This window comes from Emydura macquarii, unplaced genomic scaffold, assembly GCF_026122565.2.
Source record: "Emydura macquarii macquarii isolate MOO-44397 ecotype Brisbane River unplaced genomic scaffold, CSIRO-AGI_Emac_v2 contig_820, whole genome shotgun sequence".
NCBI lineage: Eukaryota > Metazoa > Chordata > Testudines > Chelidae > Emydura > Emydura macquarii.
In genome coordinates, this window is record NW_027130957.1 from 1,223,282 (window position 1) to 1,245,251 (window position 21,970).

The 21,970-nt window shown below is 48.1% G+C and overlaps 1 protein-coding gene across 2 annotated transcripts in view; it reads right to left on the reverse strand.

The window, feature by feature from the left end:
* Positions 1–103: 103 nt before the first annotated feature.
* Positions 104–21,970, reverse strand: part of ARID1A (AT-rich interaction domain 1A) — a 107,305-nt gene continuing 85,438 nt past the window's right edge. For both annotated transcript variants that reach the window (XM_067543322.1, XM_067543321.1), the window contains 10 exons: positions 15,098–15,307; positions 14,246–14,453; positions 8,188–8,320; positions 7,669–7,841; positions 7,308–7,458; positions 7,049–7,183; positions 6,808–6,904; positions 4,366–5,239; positions 3,944–4,074; positions 104–3,041 (listed from right to left, as the gene is read on the reverse strand). In XM_067543322.1, coding sequence (XP_067399423.1) covers positions 1,326–3,041; positions 3,944–4,074; positions 4,366–5,239; positions 6,808–6,904; positions 7,049–7,183; positions 7,308–7,458; positions 7,669–7,841; positions 8,188–8,320; positions 14,246–14,453; positions 15,098–15,307 — 3,828 coding nt within the window. In that variant the 3' untranslated portion in view covers positions 104–1,325. The remainder of the gene's footprint in view (positions 3,042–3,943; positions 4,075–4,365; positions 5,240–6,807; positions 6,905–7,048; positions 7,184–7,307; positions 7,459–7,668; positions 7,842–8,187; positions 8,321–14,245; positions 14,454–15,097; positions 15,308–21,970) is intronic.

The window sequence follows — 21,970 nt, forward strand, 5'->3', positions numbered from 1 at the left end:
TTAGTATATGCCAACAGAGAGGCAGAATAGGCAAGCACCCAGCATTAGGGTCAGTGGAGACACACAGTATCCAGGTTTCTAATAAAAAAATAAAAACCCTTACAAACATCTTAACAAGATTTAATGTACATTTATTCTTAACACGTGGAACATATAGTATAAAGATTTCATACTGAATAAATGATATTCATTAAGCCAAAAAAGGAAAAAAGGGAGGAATTTACATCAAGTTTTTAGCTACATCGTCTGAAATACAAATATGCAGAATTCATCACTGAAAAATCTCAATTGTGTTTCTTCATCAGGAACTTCAACTGAACCTAGAACTTTTTCACACCTCGATTAGAAAGAAAACAAAAACAGGAAAAATAAACTATAAGTTGATTGGCTGCTGAGACAGCAATGACTTTATACACAAGACCTGTACAGCATCCTCCAGAGAGAGATGTCTGGCAAGAGATTAAATAATTGTGTCTCGCTTTTGCAGGTCATCAACTCGTTAACTCGTCATACTATAAAGGGGTGGGGAGGAAGGGGACAAAACTGCAAGGAATCTGAGGGTATGTGCAATGTACAACGTCATATATATACACACGTGGCAGCGTTCAGGCTGCAGCTAAAGGTTAAAACCAGTTCTAAGAGGTGATCTCAGGGTTATTCATACAATCAAGGAGGAAGAGAGAAAGAGGTCAGGGTGTTGTAGGTTCACACATGATACTTTGGGGGAAAAGCCTTTTTTTTTTTTTCTCCTCAACATTAACTAAAAACATTTTTAAAAACTACAGCTTGCTGCTGATCCAGCGTTTTTTTTTTCAATGTGAGACATTATTACAGTATGTTTACAGTTTAAGGTGTACAGTACATGAAGTTCTACACTCTACTGCACAGGCCTCCATTGGACAAGGTCTGTTCACAACTGGTAACTTCTTGGTTCCTGCAAGATTGTGAATGTACAACGATAAACCAGAGTTCAGCAGTCACTTTTGTCCTTCAGAGTTTACCATTAAAAACAGTTATGAAAGTGGCGCCTGTCAATGCGATAACACGGCAAGTCGTTTTCCCCAAACTCACTGTAAACGACAGTAACTTTGGTTAAAATAAAAAAAGTCTTCTACGTAGGCAGAACTTTGTCTCCTTGAACTGGGGGTTCAGGGCAGAGTTGGAGGGTGAGGTGAGGGGAAAAGGGAAGGGGGACATCTTTCCCCAGGGAGAAGCAGGGCAGACAGTGGATTCTGAGGTGGTTTTGCATAAATAAAGGGCAACAGTCAGTTTCTAAGTTCTCCACTCACGCACACGCACACAGGGGTATAGGCATCCCACGGCTGTCATGACTGGCCAATTAAAAACAGTACATCACAAATAACTTGTGAAACCAACGAGTTCATCAAAGGCGACACGGAGATGTCCAACAGCCGCGACTCGTATAACGTGAACTCAGAGTGGTTCTCGTCCACTTTGGCCAGGGCAAGCAGCGCCCGAGCTGCCCGACGCATCATGTCCACACTTGTCGACTCAAAGGGAGGGTTTTGGATGTGCATCAAGCTGGCTTGACTCTGCTGGAACTGAGTGGCTGCCAGGCTGTCCTCCAAAAAGCCCAACAAGTTGCCAATGCTGCCCTTCTGCACTGCAATTGCTCTAGCTGCCAGGCTGTCGCCCTGTGCCAAGTTGGCCAGTAGTACCACAGCCATCTCTCGACACACTGGGTTCTTTCTGTCACTAAGGAAACGCACCATTGTGCTGTAGACCTTCTCCAAGCGACTAAAGGGGGGAGTTGCAAGAATCAAATCCACGTTGTTGTCCTGGATGCTGAGTTTGCTGAGAGTTTCCAAAACCAGTCTCTGGGGGGAGAGGACAGCATTAGGCCCTAGGGTGGGAAAAGGATCCTGGGCCTCTGCTGATGGACATACTGCCCAGTGGAGGAGTCCATCCAGGACAGGCAAACAGATGCTTTCTGGGTACGGGGAGAGGTCCAACTGACCAGAAATGTTGGCCAGTGTAACCAGCGTGTTTTCACGCAGCATCTCCAAGCAGTCCCACCACCACTCCACCTTGTTGCAGCTCACCCCTTGGTCCTGCTCGTCTTCCTTCTCGTAGGTCAGTGGGGCTTGTTTGCGTTCTGGGTGCTTGTGGTGCAGGAGAATCAGTTTCCCTAGAATCAGCAGCAGACCGGGGTGTTTAGACATTTCAAAGTCATTGCCCGGCACAAACGATAAACTCCTGATGATGTTAGACACACAGACGCAGCGTTTAGCCAGAGAGTCCTGCCAGTCTAGAAGGGTGCACAGGGGTGTCTCATCTTTACTGTGAGGCTCGTCCTCCAGAATTTTTATATTTCTGTGGCTCTGGGCTGGACTACTGCCAAACGGAAATTTGCTGCCCTCCTTCATCGCTTCCAAGTTTTTGACCTCCTCTTCCGCCAGCGAGCCTGGCCGTGCCGAAAGCACGTCATCCATAGTAGCGGTTATCCTTTTCTCTGGGGGACCATCAGATGGCAGATTCTCCCCCTCTCTAGTTCCTGGATTGCTCTCAGCTGCTGATCGTTTTCTCAAGACAGAGTTGCAGGAAGCTCGTTTGTGAGTTACCAGGAGCTCCATTTTGCTCTCAAAGTGGGTTTGGATGTGTTCAGTGGTGTCTCCACCACCAATCCGCCAGTGCAGCAGTCCACTGTCAAACTCCTGTACTCGCCCCAGCTTGTCTGAGTAATCTACCACAAATGGGTCATTTTTCTGCACTATCTTGACTGGAAGCTTGTCAAATTTACTGACTAGTTTTTCCTCGTTGCTCTCTAGGGGTGCCTTGTCTTTACTTGCAAATGCAGCCTCCTCTTCTTCCTCCTCCTCTTCCTCACAGTTAGGGCTCTGTGGCTCCTCCTCTTCCTCCCCCCCCTCTTCAGGAGGGGGACTTGAAGATTTGCAGAACCTTTCAGGATCCAGTAGTGTTTTTTGTCCTGGATCTCCCACCTCATATTCCTTTAGGATCCCAAAGATTTCTATCAGGCAACGCCGGAAATATTCCACCAACAGTTCCAGCAACCCTGGCAGCTGTAAGAGAAAGAAAAGGGCGGGAGGGAGTCAGAGAGCAAGCGAGGCCAATATAAGTGATTCAGGAGGAGGCTCAGAAGAGGGTGAAGAGCTGAAGCAGTATTATTGGCAATTAGTTTCTTATTGTAGTGGCTACACGTTATAATATTTGCTACTCCAAATATACTACTGGGAAATATGAGGCTTCCCATCTGCTGGGAAAAGGGCTGGGGGGGGGAAGGAATCAGTATTTTACTATCCACCACTGACCAAACACGACACACCCCGACTCCCCTTTCCTGCTCACTTCCTCCTTCCTTCAAGCACAGGGTGGCAAAACTCCACAGCAAGTGAAACAGTATTTATAGTACTGTAGTTCATACTTTTTGCTGTTGCTGGGATGAGGAGGAAGGAGATCTGCCACATGCACAAGACACACAGACAGAGCCAGTTTAGGAAGAAGGTTAATCTCCTGGAACTAGCATCCAAACTTCAGATAAAAAGGCCTGAGAAAGACAGGCAAACTAGAGAAAACAAACGGCATTACAGAAGGTCAGAGAAGACAGGCAGCCGTCAGCATTTTGCGGTGCCCTTACTGTGAAGGTCGGTTTGAACACCTCATCCCTGTTGTTCCCTTTTTGTACCACAGAGACAACACCTACCACCCAGCCCAAACCTTGTATTTGCACCCAGTGCGAGTGGGTAATTGTGTACGCAGACAAAGTAGCGGGACATGCAATTACCCAGACTCTGTGCACGTAGGTATTGGCCTACACAACAGGCATGTTACATTTCCGCAAGTGTTGGGATGCCTGGAAGTTTGGCCCTAGATGGAGAAGACCTGTATTCTGCTAACTTGTTGACGGCATTCTGAACACAGATTAGTGCTTCCGAGACCTGTGTCTCAGAGCCTCTGCACCCACCTGGCTGAGGTTGAATGTCATTATGCTGTTGTCATCATAGAGCAGGATGTTTATGGTATCTAAGGCCCACGTACTTTCAGCCAGCAGCCCAGACTTCAGAGACATCATCACTCTCCATGCTTCAGGAGTTCCTGTAATACAAACATATGATACTTCCAGTTCCTGGTGCTGAGAAACAAAAAAAGACTGACATTCAGTCTTGCTTTCTGATTCCATGGACAGCAGAGTCCATTTCCACAGGGCTTTACAGACCACTGTGCAAACAAACCAAACATCCGGGAGGGGAGGAGGAGGGGGTGTGATTCAGACAAAGCCACTAGAGACTCATTTCCCTTGGTGGCTCCCCTTCTCAACAGCCTGCCCCCAAAAGCAGCAATGACATCACCCCCAACAGCTACAGCAGAGTGGGAGCTTAATCTTACCAATATCTTTCGTTGTCAGCCGTCTCCTTTGCTTCAACACAGGCTGAGTAGCTTCCACTGACCCAGGGGGGAAGGTGATGTCCCGTCGTATCATGGGAGGCTGTACAGCTGCTGATGCTATATGCGAGGCAGGGACGGGAGGTCCTGCCTTCTGCATTTTCATCCCCGAGTGCAGGAAGGGAGACTTGCTGGGCGAGGTACGGTTCTCCAGAGGTCTGGGCAGAGGGGCTGGGCTGGATACCTGAGGAATGTGATTCTGCATGCTAGGAGGGGTCTGGTAGTTAGGCTGTGGGGGCCTGGTCATTGGGGGAACCAGGGCAGAAGGACCATATGGAGGCTGACGGTTCCCATGGGAGGGCCAGGGTCCCTCGTGATTTACCCTCTGATCTGAATGTAGAATTTCATCTGTTCGATTCACTCCGTGATAAGCAGGCCCCTGGGCTGCAGAGCCTGAACTCTGCCGATTTGGATAGCTGTACCCTATTTCATTGCGCCCTTGCCACAGGGTGCCCTGCTGCAGGCCCTCTGGAGTAGACTGGATGGGACCAGCCATCATCTGAGGTGGCATATTCTGCTGGGCAGTTGAGCCGGGGGGAGCTGAGACCCTGTCTCTGCCAAATTGGAATGGGAACTGGTTCTGCGGCCCTCCGGCAGGTCGGCGGTCAGCAGCAGGATACGTGCTCCCATACTGGTTATACATGTCCTGCTGTGGGGTGGGCTGTGCAGTTTGCTGCTGGCTTGGTTGCTGGGTCTGGGCTGGAGGCAGCTGTTGCTGCGCCTGCCCCTGCCCGGTGCTGTACGGCACGTTGTACAGCTCCCCTTCGTGTCGCTTGGCAGGCGGGCCGTAACTGCCATCCATGGGTCGCTTGTAGTTCTACAAAGAAAAAGTACAAAGCAGTCGGTAACGGAAAAGATTTATAAGACTAGCTAATAGTGTGAACTCTGTGACACAGCTACACAGACCAAGCAGGACTGCACCCCCAAATCATACAAATGCTACGATCTAACCCGCACTGGGGTGAGGTTTTCTAATGGCCAATATGACCAACCTTCCAACAAGGGGCCTGAAGAGAAACCGCAACCTCTGAATTTTACAAGTCAAGACTGATTTCTTCAGGCATTCAGAGTTTCCCTAGCTGCTTTCAGAGCACATTAAAAGTCAGGGGGAAAGACCTGCCCATAGAAAGAACTCAGGCTCTCAACCTTTAGTACACAATCTGTGGGTGGATTCCTGATTTGTCAGTCTCAGCAACTTCAGTAGACCCTCTTCCTGCTCTTCTATGGCTTGAAAGGCAGAATAGAAGTCTCCACTGAAATCTCAGATGGGGTGTGCATCAAAAGCTACATTATAGTTTGCACTTCGAATTGTTCCTTTCATCAGAGATCTCAAAGCATCTTAGAAAAGTGAGCACAGCCCCTTTTTTACATAGGGAAGGTCAGCCAGTCAATGGGACAATCAGGATTAAAACCCAGATCTCAACTCCCAGTCCCGGGCCCTAACTACTGTGCTGGTTGTCGAGGCTTCTAGAGCTTCAAGTAGACATTTGAGAACAGAGGTAACTGGAACCCTTGGCCCAGAGCCCCGTGGCTCTGGTTGCAAAGCCAAACAAAGTGCAAAGCAGTTGGAATTATTCTTAGCCCAGCTCGGCAGGTGCCCTCTACTATATGTTCACAAGCCAGACAGGATCTATCCCACAACTGTGAGAAAAAGAAGGGATCGGTAGAGGCACTGCCATGAATAGCAAGTTAAAATTTCCTCTCGTAGCTTTTGTGGATATTATGCTAAACTCTTCTCTGAAAAAGGTGTACTGTGTAAAGAAACTAACACAGTCGGTGCACTATAAAAACACTCAGGGGATGGCGATCACTCCAAAATCTTCGGCAATGGCTCAGCAAGTGAAAAACATTCAAGAAGATTCTGGGTTGCCTGGAAGGCTCCAAGTCAGAGGCAGTTACCTAGACCTATTCAGGGATTACAGCGAGGCCACACATGAAAATACTGGGCAAACCTGATGACTAGACAAAAGGCTGTTACAGAGATATTGTGGGGATCAACAGAGAGGTTCGGGGGAGGACAGAACCCCAAGTGAAGCTGTCTGGGCTTTCAGTATCTGAACCAGTGCCTGTGCTAACTGTATACCGAAGAGCCCCAGTTTATAGAACACTAGCTAATAGCACTACGTGTCGTACACACTGAACTAACAACCACAACGTGCATTACGGCAACAGCGCATTAAAACCTGTTTAACTACTTGGAAACTGGCAGAAAGGTGGAAAGGTTTTTCACAATGTACGAACATGTGCATGTTATGTAACACTCACACGAACTAGAATTCAGTACAGCAGACGGCTATCCCAGAAAACAATTTGCTTTCGACAACTTTCCACCGTAAGTCTTCCCACATTTCTCCCAAGAGAGCTAGGGATGTTTGGGGAACTCACCTGTTGTTGCTGTTGATATATGGTGGTTTGCTGACTGGGAAAGGGGCTGCCAGAGGATGTGCCTTGAGTGGAAAACTGATTGCCATAGGAATCATGTCTGCAAAGAGAGATTGAACAGGTGCATTATCCTCTGACCAGGTGCACACTCAGCGATAAGGGTTTCTGAACTCCTTGCCTGTAGTGGGAGGCAGCCAGTTCTATGAATCGGCAAATGCTGTTTTTGGCACCAGCCTGCACCTACCGTTTCTGCTGCTGCTGCTGCTGTTGCGGATAGCGGCTGGGAGAGTACATCCCTGAGTCAGGGGTGGAAGGCATAATGTTGGCCTGGGGCGTTCCGGTTCCTAAGCTGCCCTCGGGTCCCATTCCTGGCTCCGTCCTACACAAACACATACACTTGTCAAGGCTGTTCCTTTGTTTCTCTAGAGGAAAGAGGCTACTAGGGCAGTCACTGTGGTGAATAAAGGATACACTATTACACTTGGAGTCCAGCAATACCTCACCTCACTCTGTCGTAAGGACCTCCATAGGGATAATGTTGCCGTTGTCCCATGGCCATGTTACCCATCCCTGGACCTGCAGCACGATTATAAGGGTCACCCATACCAGTGTTGGGGCCCTGCCCTGAGGACATGAAGGGGTCACTTCCTGGAGCTGGGAGAGGGAAAGAAAGGATCAGCACAGCAAGTTCATCTAAGAATTAGAAAAAGCGTTCTCCCCTTTTGGAGGAGATGGACAAACAGGAGACCGCAAGGCCCTGGCACAGGGGACAGGAGCTGCAGGTGACTCTAAGGCACCTTTCAGGGGTTAGACAGTTCAATGGGTTTAGTGCTCCAGTATAAACGAGTATTAAGAGCTCGATACCTTTCCTCATGCTGCTGTAAGGATCCTTATTTGGCTCATAGGACATGAGACCCATCATGTCAGAGGTATTCATGCTGGGCTGGTACCCTGGATTTGGAGTCATGGAGTTCCGCTTCTGGAACGTGGGGTCACTGCCATCTGAAAAGGCATCCTGAAGACCTACTGAGTTACTCCTGATAAGAGTAGACAAGAAAACACTGTTATAAAGTCCTGTGCTGCTCCTCACCTCACCACCCCTACAAGATGAGTGATCATATCCCCCTTCCTGACACAGACCCACCAAAAGAGGGGAAAACCCTCTTTTCCCTCCAGAAAGGGAAGCCCTTGGGAGAAAAGAGCAATGGTCGGACAGAGTTGCAAATTCAACAGCTTCACTTCCAGTTATTACAAATTGTGACCGGTAAGACGGACCAAAATGCTCCCTTCAGCCCCAACTCTCAACGGTTAACGAGCCTATCGCATCCCTGCCCGCAACACGGGATCTTTGCTTGCAGCGCACAGACCATGGCAGTGCAGTACCTGATGCCTGGCAAAGGGGGCATCTGACTGTGGGGCGTCGATGCTGGCGTTGGCGGTTTCAAATCTCCTCCTTCTGCCATCGAGCTGCTGGTGGATTGAGGTGTCTGAGGCCCTTGCATAGAGCCGGAGCCCGCTGCATGGAGAGAAAACCAGCATGAGTGGCTCTGCGCCAGGGAGAAGATGCTACGCAGAAACACTCAAGGATCATAACAAATCCCCCCCCCCCCCCCCCCCCAAAAATCAAGAGAGACGCCCTGAAGGAGAGGTAACATGGACAGGTAAGGCCTTTCACTATCTCCCCCATAAGCCTCCCTCTAGAACAGAGCCTGTTTGAAAGAGCAGGAAAGCAAGAGTGAGCATAGCAGTACAAGGATATGCCACCGGCGGTCCAGACATCCCCCCAGTCCATACACAACGTGTCTCATCCTTTCTATCTGATTGTTCCGCCCTCACCCCTCAAACACACCTCCCACCACACTGGACAGGATCCTCAGGCTGTCTAGTGTCACAGGACGATGCTTAGCAGTGGGACCAGGCTGTACAGAATTAAAACGTTTCTCCAGCAAGAGTGACAACCCCATCACCACCTGTGGTTAGCAGCCCCTCATGTTGGTGCTGTACCCAAGGCACAGGTAGCGAGTTTGATGCCTCTTAAGGCTCACATCCTTTGAGAGATGGGAACACTGCCACCCGCAGTGGAAGTCCCTCTGATTGGGTAACCCAGGGCTTTCTGGTGGGGATTTGTTCAGGATAATTCAAGGAGCCCTCCTACACCATCTTGGGAGAGACGCTTAGCAACAGGGACCAGAGAAAGACTAGCACTTTCGATGATGAACGACAAAAGCCCTTGTTTAGCCAAGAAGTGGCTATTCGGATCAAGTCAGATAAAGAGGCTACGGCAAACCCCGAGTGGAAATCCTCGGCCACCACGTGTAACCAAGCACGCAGCGCGCGTCGGAGTGCCCCGATTCCAGTGCAACCACTGCTACGCTCCTGGCAGCTGGCAAGAGCTGAACTCTTAATTAACGTTTCCATTAGTTCCCATTCCCAGCACCCCATAGCCATCCCTCAGCTTCTGCCTGGCTGGCTGATGAGTCATTTCAGCTATTCATTAAAATCCTCTAAGGTCACATACAGGTCATGTGTGTTTATGCCCCACCTTCCTGGCACCCTTTTCCTCCCTCCTCGCTCCCAGTCTGGGGACGTCTCCAGTCAAGCTCAGCAGGGAGCTTCATTCATAACCCCTCCCCCACACCCTTCTTCATTAGCATTTCAGCGCCACTCCACTCCCTGGGGAATTCAGTGCTGGTCTGCACTGCATTATAAGGCACTGACATCACAGGAAGAGGCTTTGAGACATTCCCTGTGTCGCTGCCATTTGTTGTTTGTTCCCACCCCCTGCTGTCCCTCCCACTCACTCATTTACAAACCAGTTGGAGACAAGCCAATTCCACCCTCTGGGAATTCAACCTAACAGCACGCCTCCCAGGGGACACCCAGCCATTCACACTCAGCAACCCAAGGCCGCTGGGGGGGGACCCCAGACTGCTACCCAGGAGGCAGTGCCCAGCCCCCTGGGCACACGCGTCACACAGCTCTGTATCGGGCATTCTGCACACTGCATGTGTTACAGAGGATTGTCTGAGCAGGGCACATGCTCCACGGAAAACTGCATTAGACACTCCCTAGTGGTGTGTGACTGGGTAGGGCGACCAGGAAGTCACCACTCTATAGGTCCCTAGGTATTCCACAGCCACAAAACAGATCACTTAACGCAGACTTGTGCATTAGAGTCTAAACCTTCGTGAAGATGAAAAGAAGTGGAAAGCTGTCTTCACAGCCAGAAGGGCCAGCATTCAAAGGTACACAGAACAGTCTGCAAACAGCCCGAAGCAATAGCTCGGAGCGATAGGAGCCCACCTCCATTCGTCTTCATGGGGTGTTAACTTTGTACGCCAGCGATGGCTGTTTAAACGCACTCAGCGGTGGACAAGTGGGGCACAGCCTTGGAAACCAGAGATCAAACCTCCCCACCACTCCCACAAAAAGTCACCTTCTCCTTGGTTGCAAGAGAGAGGAACAGGAGCATCCCCACGGTGCTAGAAGCCACCAGCTGTCTCCTGGGTTCTAATTGTCAGACTGCCATCAGCTGCTACACCTAAATCCAGCGCCTGCCTTCCTGGGTACCAAATGTCCCATTACCCTCCCTGCAGCAGCCAAAAAGAAATGTTCTTTGAGAGACATGCCTCTGTGCACTCACATTTGTGGGCTGCTCCCCGTTTGAGCTTCAGGAACCTGCTGGGACAGCATGAGGCACTGAAATCGGGAGCCAAGGTTGTTAGAGACAACTGTGTCATGGTTGCTTCTGTAGAGCCTCCCACTTCTGGGCGTCCAGCATGCAGCAGAACTCAAAGAAAGGGAGGCTGAGGAGTTCTAACTGAACATGATTGCAGAACGGTCCTCCTAAAGCAAGCATCAGATCTACAGGCCAAGTCAAGAGATCAGGGCTGCGTGAATATACAAAGAATTTGAGGTAGCAGACCTGCGGCTTTCCATAATTAAAACAAGTCATCAATGCTGCCATATCCCTAGAAGGCGGAGTCTTGAGACTCACGTACCATCATGCTAGCTAAAAGAAAAAGAGGCAGCTATGCACAACCTAATCCACTGACAGGCACCAAGTGGAAATGCCATCCCTTCAGTATTAATCTGCAAATGTCACAAGTTTTAAGTGGCTTCCTAAGTGCCATAGCCTAGTCCAATAAACTCAGAAACCTCTTAACACCTTGGTTATGTCGCCTCATTTCCTTACTGGAAAGGATGAGGTTTTGGGAAGAAAGCTGGAAGAGGTAAGTGGCCTGGTTTAAGTTTAACTCAGATGCTGCTTTAGGCAAAATTTTTGCCTAATAACAAAATAGTTTCATCCTGTGGAATACAGTGAAGTTAAATCCCACACTGGGACAGGTTTCCTGAATAGTGGAAAGACATTACTCAGTTCTCTGAGGAATCTCATGACTGTGGGATGGCTGAATGCTTCACAGCTGCCAATGGGAGACTGGTATTCTGAGATGGCAAACAAGTGCCTTTTGTTCAAGGATGTAGCAAGGCTGATACTTCAGATCCAGTAAGAAGTCGATAACATTATCTGAACGCAGAGCATGATGACAGACTGCCATCCACTGCTGGGAGAGGGAAAACCTTTATCCACTTCTGGGAGTGGTGCTTCAGTAAGGATGAGGTGCTAGATGAGAAGCAATCCATGTCCTGCGATCCAAGCAGCAAGGTGAAGAGACCGATTGGGGATGCAAGACAAGACCGTTTTCCTTATATTACAAGGTCTGGTGGCTTAGGTAGCTGATATGGAAACTCTTGTGAGAGATCCAGGAAACCTATAAAGCAATACTGCCTGTCCCAAGTGGGACTGATCAGCCTAAACCGGTCCCTGACCAATTTTCTCTCAGTGAGAAGAAAGCTTCATTTTCTTGCTGCAGTGGTAGTAATAGGATTGGTGGAAAATCACATAGTGGATCCCTGCTCCAATTAAAAAGGAACATTGGGTCATGGATTTTCTGTTCATTCCTGTTCCGGAACAACAACAACAACAGAAGTGAGGACATCACACTGCTGCCTCTACCCGAGGAGGTACGTTTTTCTGCCCAAAGAGTAATCTTTCTGGTTTTGTCAGAAGGGGCAGAACCACTGAACCTGGAGTTTTTAAGGCTTCCCATCGGCTGCACAGATGACCAAGGAGTCTGGAGTCAGGTGTGGGAAAGATGCTGTAATCTCTGATGTAGAACCTGGCACAAGCAATCTCCCTTTGTGGTGACGAAGGGTGCAGATCCTGGGCTCAACCAGCTGCCTACAGTAGGTGTCACCAAGCCTTAGTCAACAGAGAAATCCTTCTCCTTGGTCTCAAGTACAGTATATATCAAAATAGGCAGCATTTTTCCCCCCTCAACTTTAACAGTCTTCAATTCTAAAGACAATTATTCAAGCCAGCAACTCTTGAAACTCTCTGTCGTCATGGGGGATAGCAGACGTGATAGTATTCAGGCAAAGCAGTAGTGTTGACATCAAATGTGACTTCATCCCCATCCAGTACAGACACGTTACATTGTGGATACTAGCCAAAGATGGAGAGAGATGATAGGCTCAACCATTTAAAAACACAAAGAAGATCGTGACCTTTTGGGAAAGGTCAAAGAAGCAGGCTTCTCACCTGGCCACTAATAAACTGAGACAGGTAGCTGCATCATCCATGGATGAAAGGATGGTGGAATGGGAGAAAGAAGAAGCATCTGCAGAGAAATATGCCAGGGAGCCTGAGAGGCCTTTGAGAGAAAGGTCCTGGTGGAGCCTGAAGGGGGAGGAGGGGAATTTAATAAATAAATAAATAAATAAATCACACAACCCCAGGAGCTTCCTTTCGCCAGGTGTGACAAGATTCACACAGCGGCAGCACTCTCAAAGCAGGACTCTGTTTTGCTGTCCTGGAGCTGGACCCAGCCTTTGGTTCTGGGATGGGCATCTTTTTCTTTCCTGCATGAAGGTGCTTCAAAGCACACAAAGGCTTGTTTTACCTTTGCATGGGAATGGGGCACTCATCAGAAAACGCATCTGACAATCTGGCTTGTAGGAGCTCTGCTGTCAGGAGGACCCGGAACCAGCTACGCACACCTGGCCTTTTGGGATACAGGCTTAAAGTCTTGGCATGTCTTTAAAGAGTCTGGATCAGAAAACGAAACTACACACGACAGAATACTTAATTACGAGCTCTAAAACTTACCCAAACGGTCTGAACCCAAAACCATCCTAACAAGTTACTTGTTTGTGTTTTAAAAAAAAAGTCTTTGGGTACCGAGCAAAGATCCCTGTGCCTGCAGCTAGTCGTGGGAAAGTAACGGACTGATGTGGTATCTGACTAACAGCCCCAAGTATTCAGTGCCGTGGAGGGGTGCTTCTGTGATCACGAGGTGCTACTTGCTCAGAAGGTTCCCACTCCGCAGCATGTGGTGCTGCTCGAATATGCTGAAGTCACCACAAAGAGACTCCTTTAGGCTGCTCTCCTCCCCTCGCCCCGTCTTCCGTAATGCAGTGATGTATTGTCCGTATAAAAGCATGCAGAATATTCAACACTTGGAGGCAGCATAAAAACAGTCAATGCCAAAAAAGGAAAAAACCAGTTACTATAAGGGAAGTTGAGTTTGAGATACGTGGTCCCTATGGATACTCTCGGCCAGCATGCATGCGCTCAGTGCGCCAAGGCCTAGAAATTCTTCGGTAGCATCCATTGGTCTGCACCAGCACCCTGCGCCTTCTTGGACTGCAAACCAAGGGCATAAGGGGCAGCGTGGACTGATCTCCTCTCCACTTCCCACTCTACCACGAGCCATGTGAGGATCCAGAGAAGAGGGGAAGGAGGTGAGGTCAGGAATACTCGCAGGGACCACACATCTTGAAGATCAAGTAACCGTAAGGTAAGTAACCTTTTCTTCTTGGTTCCCCAATCCCATTAACTAATTAACAACGTAAGAATCCACTAGCTAACTTGTAAAAAGAACTATCTAACATTTACAGAGACTGGACAGACGACGCCAGGCAGCTATGGATACATGAGGGTTCCATCCCAGACTGCAAACAGTAGAAAAACTGGAGAGGTGGTCAGCCTGCCCATTCCCATATGCCCCCCAGTTCTCATCATGAGGCAGGTGCAGACCAATGGACACTGCTACCGAAGGAGTTCTGGTCGTGGACACACAGAGTACACGTGCACCCACCATGAACAGTCACGAGTACTCAAGAGAAGAAACACACACTACAAGGAATACTTTACCCACTGTATTACTCACTTACATATATAGCTACATTCAGATTAAGGCTTTTAATGATCTGATATTGTCCTAAGAATTTCCATTTTATAGTAGAAACGTGGGGGATTCGGAGAGGAATTTAAATCCAACTTGCTGCAGAATACATGGGATCTTGTCTGTAGGATCTTACCAGAGATGGCTCCAGTCTCAGTACTCATTGCACTCCAGGAGTTAATCTTTATACTCACCTGGAGATGGGGGTTGTATCTTGGGTTGGGACTTCTTTGAATCAGCGGCTGCAAAGATGTCTGGGGGAGGATCTTCGCCTCGTTCAATCTTGCACTCGAAGGCATAGAGACACTGGATGTACTGCTTCTTCAAAGAACTAGCTGCACTGCTAGAGGTGCCCACATTAAGATTGGTGGCTAACTCACGCCATTTCTTGTTTTTGTTGACCTGCACAACCAAAAAAAGGTGTCAGAACATAAAATTCAAGCCATTTCCCCTTTCTAGGAGACTCCCTCCTTCCCAGACAAAGACATATTTCCCACCTGGATAATAGCTAAACATGAAGGAAGCATAACAGCTCCATATTTGGGCTGAAACTGTGGATCAAAAACAAAACAGTAAGCCCTCCCTTAGCCCCACTGGAGGGAAAAAAAGATGGAGGCTCAGAGATCGGTAATACCAAGCAGGGAAGAGATGTAGCCACGAGGTGCAAGCAGACAGCCCCACATGCAGCAACACTAACAAACGATGTGAACACAGACAGTGTCATTGCTGTTCTATGTTCTGGGTGAGAAAAAGCACAAACTGGATCTCGGTGCTGTCCGTCAGAATACCTTGAGCAAATACCTTGAGCACTGAGATTAGATCCGCTGAATTCAAGGATACTGGGTTTTATAAGAAAGAATTTAACACGATTTAAAAAGCTCCAGACTCAATTCAAATCAGAAGAACTCAACTAGCAAATTGAGTTAATGTGAATCCTGTTGCCTATACACATGAGATTTTGAGAGAGAGGCTGCTATGCATACAAACGTATCGCCATCTCACTTAGGTCACAGTCGCAATGGCTTTCAAAACTGCTGGTCACCCACCTGAGTCAGTCCTCCAATCTCCTTTACAGAGATATAGAGCCGGTAAAGGTCTAGGGGTTTCCTGCCCACAGCAGGGAGGTTGGTCATGCCCATTGCTTTCTCTTCAGTGAAGGCTAGGTAACGATCAACCCAAATCTTCCTTTCCGGCTCACCACCCAGCTCATACAATTTGGTAATCTTCTCATTGGTGGTAGTAGAGGAACTGGACTTCTAGAATAAGGAGAAAACAGATCTCAGGATGGAGGAGCACGTGAGCCAAGAAATTTAAACCCATCAATTTCAGGTCAGGTTCGGCATCTTATAAGGGAGAAACAAACCAAAGGGATCAAATTCTGCAGTTGTCTTAGGAGCAGTCACACATCAGTCCAAAGGTGAAACGCACACGTCTCAGGTCAAGTTTGGTATAGACAGACAGACAGGATATTGAGCTTTTTGGGACAACTCTGCTGAGAATCAAATGGGATCACAAAGATCACACTTCAAAATATGAAGTTAGTCCACCCCTAGGAAGGCTGCAGAAGACAATTAAGTTTCATCCAGACACCAGAATTGTCTGTGTGGTGAGGAAAAGAGGGATGGACAAGGGGCTACAATCATTCTTCTAAACAAGAGACTGACTTACCTGTAATTCTGCTTCTCTGAAGAGACCTTGTAGGATATTCTCACTACTGGGTCTTTGTTCCTTAGCACAAGATTTGGGGAACTTGCTTAGCTCTTAAGATTTTTTTCCATCTCCGAGGACAGCACTAATAGGATAAGGCCAAGCCAAGACTCCCTATTAGCCATCACACCCTGTCAACTATAAACACTATTCTCCAAACTTTTCCATCCATCAGTTTTCTATTACTTTAGTGGAAGCTCCCAGGATATATTATTACAAAACTATCAATGATCAAAAATATACCCCAAAGAAAAATAAGACTAGATGCCACGTATTCAGTTAAACCACCAAATTCTGATAGGAGATGGATGGATGAGAATCCTACAAGAGGATCTCTTCCCTTCATAATTTTCCCCTCCCTAATGATTCAATCTGCAGAATTTGCCAAAAGTTGCAACAATGTTACTAATGCTGAAAGTGTCAGAAATTTCTTTCCCTTCCCCTGCCAGTATTTGCTGTTTTTTACCTACAAACATAAAAGGAAGATACCGCTTAAAAATACTACACCACACAACCTTCAAGTCTGCAGAAGGAGACCACAATTAGAACTTCATGTTTAAAAAAAAAAAGAAAAAAAGCCAACTGAAAAGGAAAGGGTAATTTGAATTAGACTCTTTTGGATGTAGGGTTGGGGACAGAGACTCCAAAGCGGAGCGCTATTCTGGAGGCTGAAGCCAAGCAATGATGTGCAAGTCTGCAGAAAGTGGCCAGCGTTGCCTAACAACTTGGTGTCAAAAGAAACAGAATTGGGTGGATTTTTTTAAGGGCTCTAGTCTGCTCCAGATAGAGCAGGAGACATCCCACCCTGCACCATTCGAGGTGGCATATATGGAAAACTGCCTCTCTGGGACAGGCATGCCGGTGTGGGGAAATGGTGATAGGGCAATAGGTTCACATTAAGACAGAACGCAAAACATCACTTAGAAGAGAAATCTGGGATGAGTCTGCAGCACCAGTTGGATCCGCTTTACACCAGGTCATCACAGCACTGTGTGGCTGAAGTCACCACCACCAGGAAAATGACCTTTCATGAAAAATGTAAGCTCCCAGAACAGCGTGGTTCAAAAGTAGCTTTCACCAGCTTTGACAACAGCATGTTATGTCCCACAGCACAAGGGGCCTTTTAATGGGTTTTGGGTTTTTTTTTTTAAGTGTCAAGTCTTATGGGAGCCTGACAAGGGCTGCAGAGACACTGGTTTACCTTTGTGTAAATTGGGATAGGCTGGACACACCTGGGTGGAGTCAGACTGACTCAGGTAGTCAAGCATTTTTTGTGCAAGGTGAGTAAGAAGATTTGCATCAGCCCATTTCCATCATCCCACAAACCGGGGCCAGAGTTGCCAGGAGAACACAAGCCACCTGCAAGAGACATCATGCTTATGCACTGCTATCTTATCAAGTGTTTGGCTGATCAGAGAAGGATTCCTGGGTTGGGATTGAATGAAATACCCTGATTCTGCATGACAATCTGAGGCCAGATTCTCAACCTGATTGGATCATCCTTTGGGCATTTGCAGCAAAATTGAGAACTGTTCCTGTGAGAACTAGTACAACCCAACTAGGAACCTTTGCTCTCCTGAGCTTTGTTAGTATCCTTTCCATGAGAAGGGATGATTGAAAGAGTTCGGATGCTTCCATCCGCTGCAGAGAAACGGTGGCCTCTGCCAACGTGTTCCTCTCTCAGTACTGTGGGCAAATGATCAGTTGGATCTCATTTTGGAGGGTGGCGAAGAGTTCCATTTTTGCCACCATGAAATAGTTTGTGTAACAGAGTCGCAAAGCACACCTGCAGACCTTCCTGACACAGGCGGTGGGAAACTACTGCAGACAACTAATTAATCTTAGTGGACCCTAAGCACTCTGGTGACATGGAGTGATCCTTTGACGTCTTCTAGAGTGGTGTCTTTGATCAGCCAATCACTCAAGTAGGGGAACACATGCTTCCAGACTGGCTATGACTGCTGCGAAACATTTCATGAAAATCCACAAAGTCAGTGCCAGCCAAAAAAGGCAAGGAACAACACTGGCTGCATCGTTCCATTTTGGCAAATCTCAGATAGGGGAAGCTTTCCAGGCTTGGGAAGTAGCCCCTGCAAATAAGTATCTGCAGAGTCGGGGCTTGCCCCGAGAAAAGAGATGATGGCTCCCAAGGTGAGAGTTTTTTGGTTTTTGTGGGTTGGGCTGTGTGTGGGTGTTTTGTTTTGTTTTTTTGAGGGGGGAGGGGAAGAGGGAAGAGTAGCAGAGATCCATTTAGTTCCAAAATTGACCGGAGCCGCCCTCATTTTCTGCAAATCAGATCGTGTAGCCCCATGCAACAACGCTCAGGATTCACATGTGCTGCGTGATCAGAAGCCATTGGGGAGAAGGTTCCCCCTCTACCTCTAACAGTCTGGACTCGACAGGCTACTAGTAATGGCAGGCTGGCAAAATGTCTACAATCTTTCAAAGACTGTTTCTTGGTGCTTACTGAACGGGAGACTTAGTGTAGAATGGTTACTTACCTTACAGTAACTGCTTCTTAGAGACCTGCTGTCCACATGGACTCTACTCTTAGGGGGCATGCATCCCATGTGCACAACACTGGATTCTTTTGGCCAGCAATGTCCGGTGGGGCAGCACCCTCCATGTCCTAGCATCCCCCACTGAAAGGCATAAAAGGCGGAGCAGACCCAGCCATCCCTGTCAGTTCCTTCTCCAATGCAGAATTCCAGAGGAGTAGGGTTCTTTACCACATCAGGTGTGCAAAATTTAGCTTCCCTCCACACCGAGTGAGGTTTGGGGAAGAAAGCTTGGAAATAAATCCATTGGCTCATATGAAATTCTTTGGGAAGGAACTTGGGTTGAGGTTTGAGAGTGATCCAGTACTTACAAAACAGTGTATAAAATGGCCCCTGCTGTGGGGGCCTGAATCTCCTCTGCCTGTCAAGTTGATGTAACGGCCAGTAACAAGGCAGTCCTCTTAAATAAAGTGATAAAGAGAACACGTTGCTCAGGGCTCAAAGTGGAATTCATCAACTGTGCTAATAACTCAGGTCTCCAACATAGGGGCAAACATGAATAAGGACCTTAAGAAACCTTACTACTGTAGTATGGGAAAATACAGTATGGCCTTGGATAGGAGGGTGATGAGTCAAGAGTCCAAAAATAAGACACCAACCTCTTAGGGATAACAAAATAGTTGGAATAAAACCCTCTGCTCCTGAACTCTGAGGGCACCTACTGCATTGCTGCAAGCTGTAGAAGGGAGTCCACTTCTTTTAACAGTATCACACGAGAAGGAGCACTGCAAAGAGTTGAGGAAAAGGGGGGTAAGGGGTTGGAAGGGACTAGAACTGGATAAAATACCCCTTGTTAATTTCTAGGATCCACTGATCGCAGCCCAGGCTTCCCAAAGCAGGCAGTTGCCCAAGACGGAGATGGGTAGAAGGGCAGAGATCCTTTGGAGGTTCTGCCCGGCTCTTGACAACTGTCACACCTGCTGACTGGTGGACAGACTACTGCAGCACCAGAGGAAAAGGCAGAGAGGGTCATTCCTAGAGCCTCTGCTTCTTTCTCAGCAGCTCTGATTCCTCTGAAGGCTGGTAATAGGAGGGCGCAGAAGACTGCTGGGTGAAAAATCTGTGCTTTCATGGTTTGCTTCTTGTGGGTAGAACACAGAGGCTCAGGGAGGGTAAAGTCACCTTGAAGTCCTTTAAGGAATGAAATCTGTCTTTGAACTAAAAATACTTGTTGCCTTTAAAGAGAGGATCCTCAGCTGCTATTTGGACCTCTCCAGGCTGGAGCCAGGATGATCTTCTCATGCCCACCAGTGTAGTCACAAACCATGCTGCTGTGTTGGGCACGTCCAGCGCTGCCTATAAGGACGTGCAAACTATCAGCTGTCCTTCAGACATGGCCTTTAGCTCCTCTCTGTGTTCCTGGAGGTAGCATGTCCACAAACTGAGACAGCTGGTTCCAACTGAAATAAAGGTATTCGACAGAAGCATTTGGAGCATCTAGAGGCTGGCAGATGAAGACTTTGCACCTGAACAGGTCCAGGCTCTCCGGATCTTTCTCCCTAGGTGCAGATTTGGGAGGCCCGTTGCTTTGAGATCTCTTGGACCGCAGCTACCACAAGCAACTCCAGTGCTGGATGGGAACAAAGAAGCTCAAAATCCCTTAGAAGCGACTGAGTATGGATGTGGCCAGAATAGATGCTGGCTTGTGCCACAGGTTTTTCCACAGGTACCAACATTCCCTCCTTTACAGGCACGGAGAGCCTGCCAGGCATGGAAGAGTGCAAGATGTGTAGATTCCCAGACTGCTGGACCACTTCCAGAGGTAGATCGAGAGTTTCCACCATGCACTTGATGAGGTCCTGGAACGCCCTGAAGTCATCAGCTGAAGATGCTAAGGAATTTACTACCTCATCAGGAGAGAACTAGGAGATTGCAGCTGGGACAAATTGTTCTTCCCTTTGTAGATGTCGTTCCTCATCACTTTCCTCTTCCTGCCTTTCCAGGATCCGAGTCTACACTAGCTGATCTGGTTGTGTTGGGTTTATATTACGCCTTTGAGGAGAGAGGTCTAGCCCTAGAGAGGGGCTGCTGATGCTGGCGCGTGTGAATATGGCTGCACACCCTAGAGAATCTAGTAGGGTCAATGCCAACACAGGTACAGATAAATGGGGTGTGGAGGAATACCAGGAACAATGTCCCTCATGAGCCTTATGTAGTTTCCTGCTGTCCCTCACAGACCTCTACCCAGAGTCTTGATTCGAAGGAGAGTGGGTAGAGTCCCTACTATGCCTTGACAGGGAAGAAAAAAGGGAGTTCACCTCTTTCAAGGATGGGGCTGTCCTGGCAGGAGTGCCCCAGCTTGGTTGTGCTCTCTATAAGTGGCAGGTGGTGACGTCAGTAGCAGAAATATCTCCTTTACTTGCCACACTGACACCTCGGTAGCGTATGGCTGAGTGACCGTCCTCAACCTCTCAGGAAGAAGAGACTATTACCAGGCCCACAGATAAATCACTAGGTACAGATGCACTGGGCACCAGGGCAACAGTTCTGAGGTTGCCTTTAGAGAAGTGCTGGATATGAAAGGCTCACAGCAAGACAGTCTGTAGATTTAGTGAGTCTCGGGGTGCCAGAGGGTCCTTTCCCTGGCTGCACCTCGACTACTGAGACCAAGACAAGTCAGGCTCTGCCTTGTCTCAGACACCAGAGGTGACATTTGCCTCAGCTCAACTCCAGTGCAAGGCTCCTTCCTACCCACCATTAGCGGAAGCTGGAATAGAGGCAGACTGAGGATTCTTAGAGGGAACTGCCCGACCAGGCTTCTTGAGAATGGTGGGTCTACACTGACACACAGCCCCATTCAACGGCTTAAGAGATTCAGGCTTTAAGCTTCAGTGTTTTTGCCTTCAGGGCCAGCAGTATGCGAGACTTGCACCGCATGAAGACTTGTGTGTCAAGAGAGCACTCGCCACGTCTCTTCAGTATATATACAGGGGGACATCTGCCACCAAATCTGGTGCCTCTATACACCAGGGTCAACTGAGTCAGACTGTGGAACCAATATGTTCATTTTCCTGGATACAGCTGTATTGCATTGACCTGGTGTGGAGCTAAAAGTGGCCTCCCCCCTTTTGAAGGGCAAAAATTCAGAAGGCAAAGCACTGAAAGACAACTGGCACAAAGTTCTCTAGTGCAGAAGATACAGACCAAGTGCCAAAACAGCAAGAGGTCTGAACAATCACAAGGTGCTAGAATCCCTTAACGCTTCCATGGAGAAGAACACCGGACGAAATTCAATAGGCAGGAGCCAAAACAGGTGCTAAGTGCGAGGGGGAAAAATCAAGGTGCGGATGCAAGAAGTAAGCCCTGACACACTGAACACCTTCCACATACTCGTGTGCGCAAAATGCTGAATTGCTGCAGAGTACTCAACCTGACAACAAATGTAGGTAACAGCACTTGCTAAATCTGGTGTGGAAACAGAATGGTGTTGACAGCATAAGTAGAGTGATGCAAAAATGCAGTATTCAACAAGGAACTCTGCCTACTCACTCAAGAAGGAACAACTGGCGCGTTTGAGAGGGCAGCATTTATATTTGGCAAGGGAATGGTGTGTGATGGTTGCTAGGGGTCTGGCATACACTCTGTCTCATGTACTTCAAAAGGTTAAAAAATGGAGAGCTATGGGACTTCCACCACCCCTGCAGTAAGGAGTTA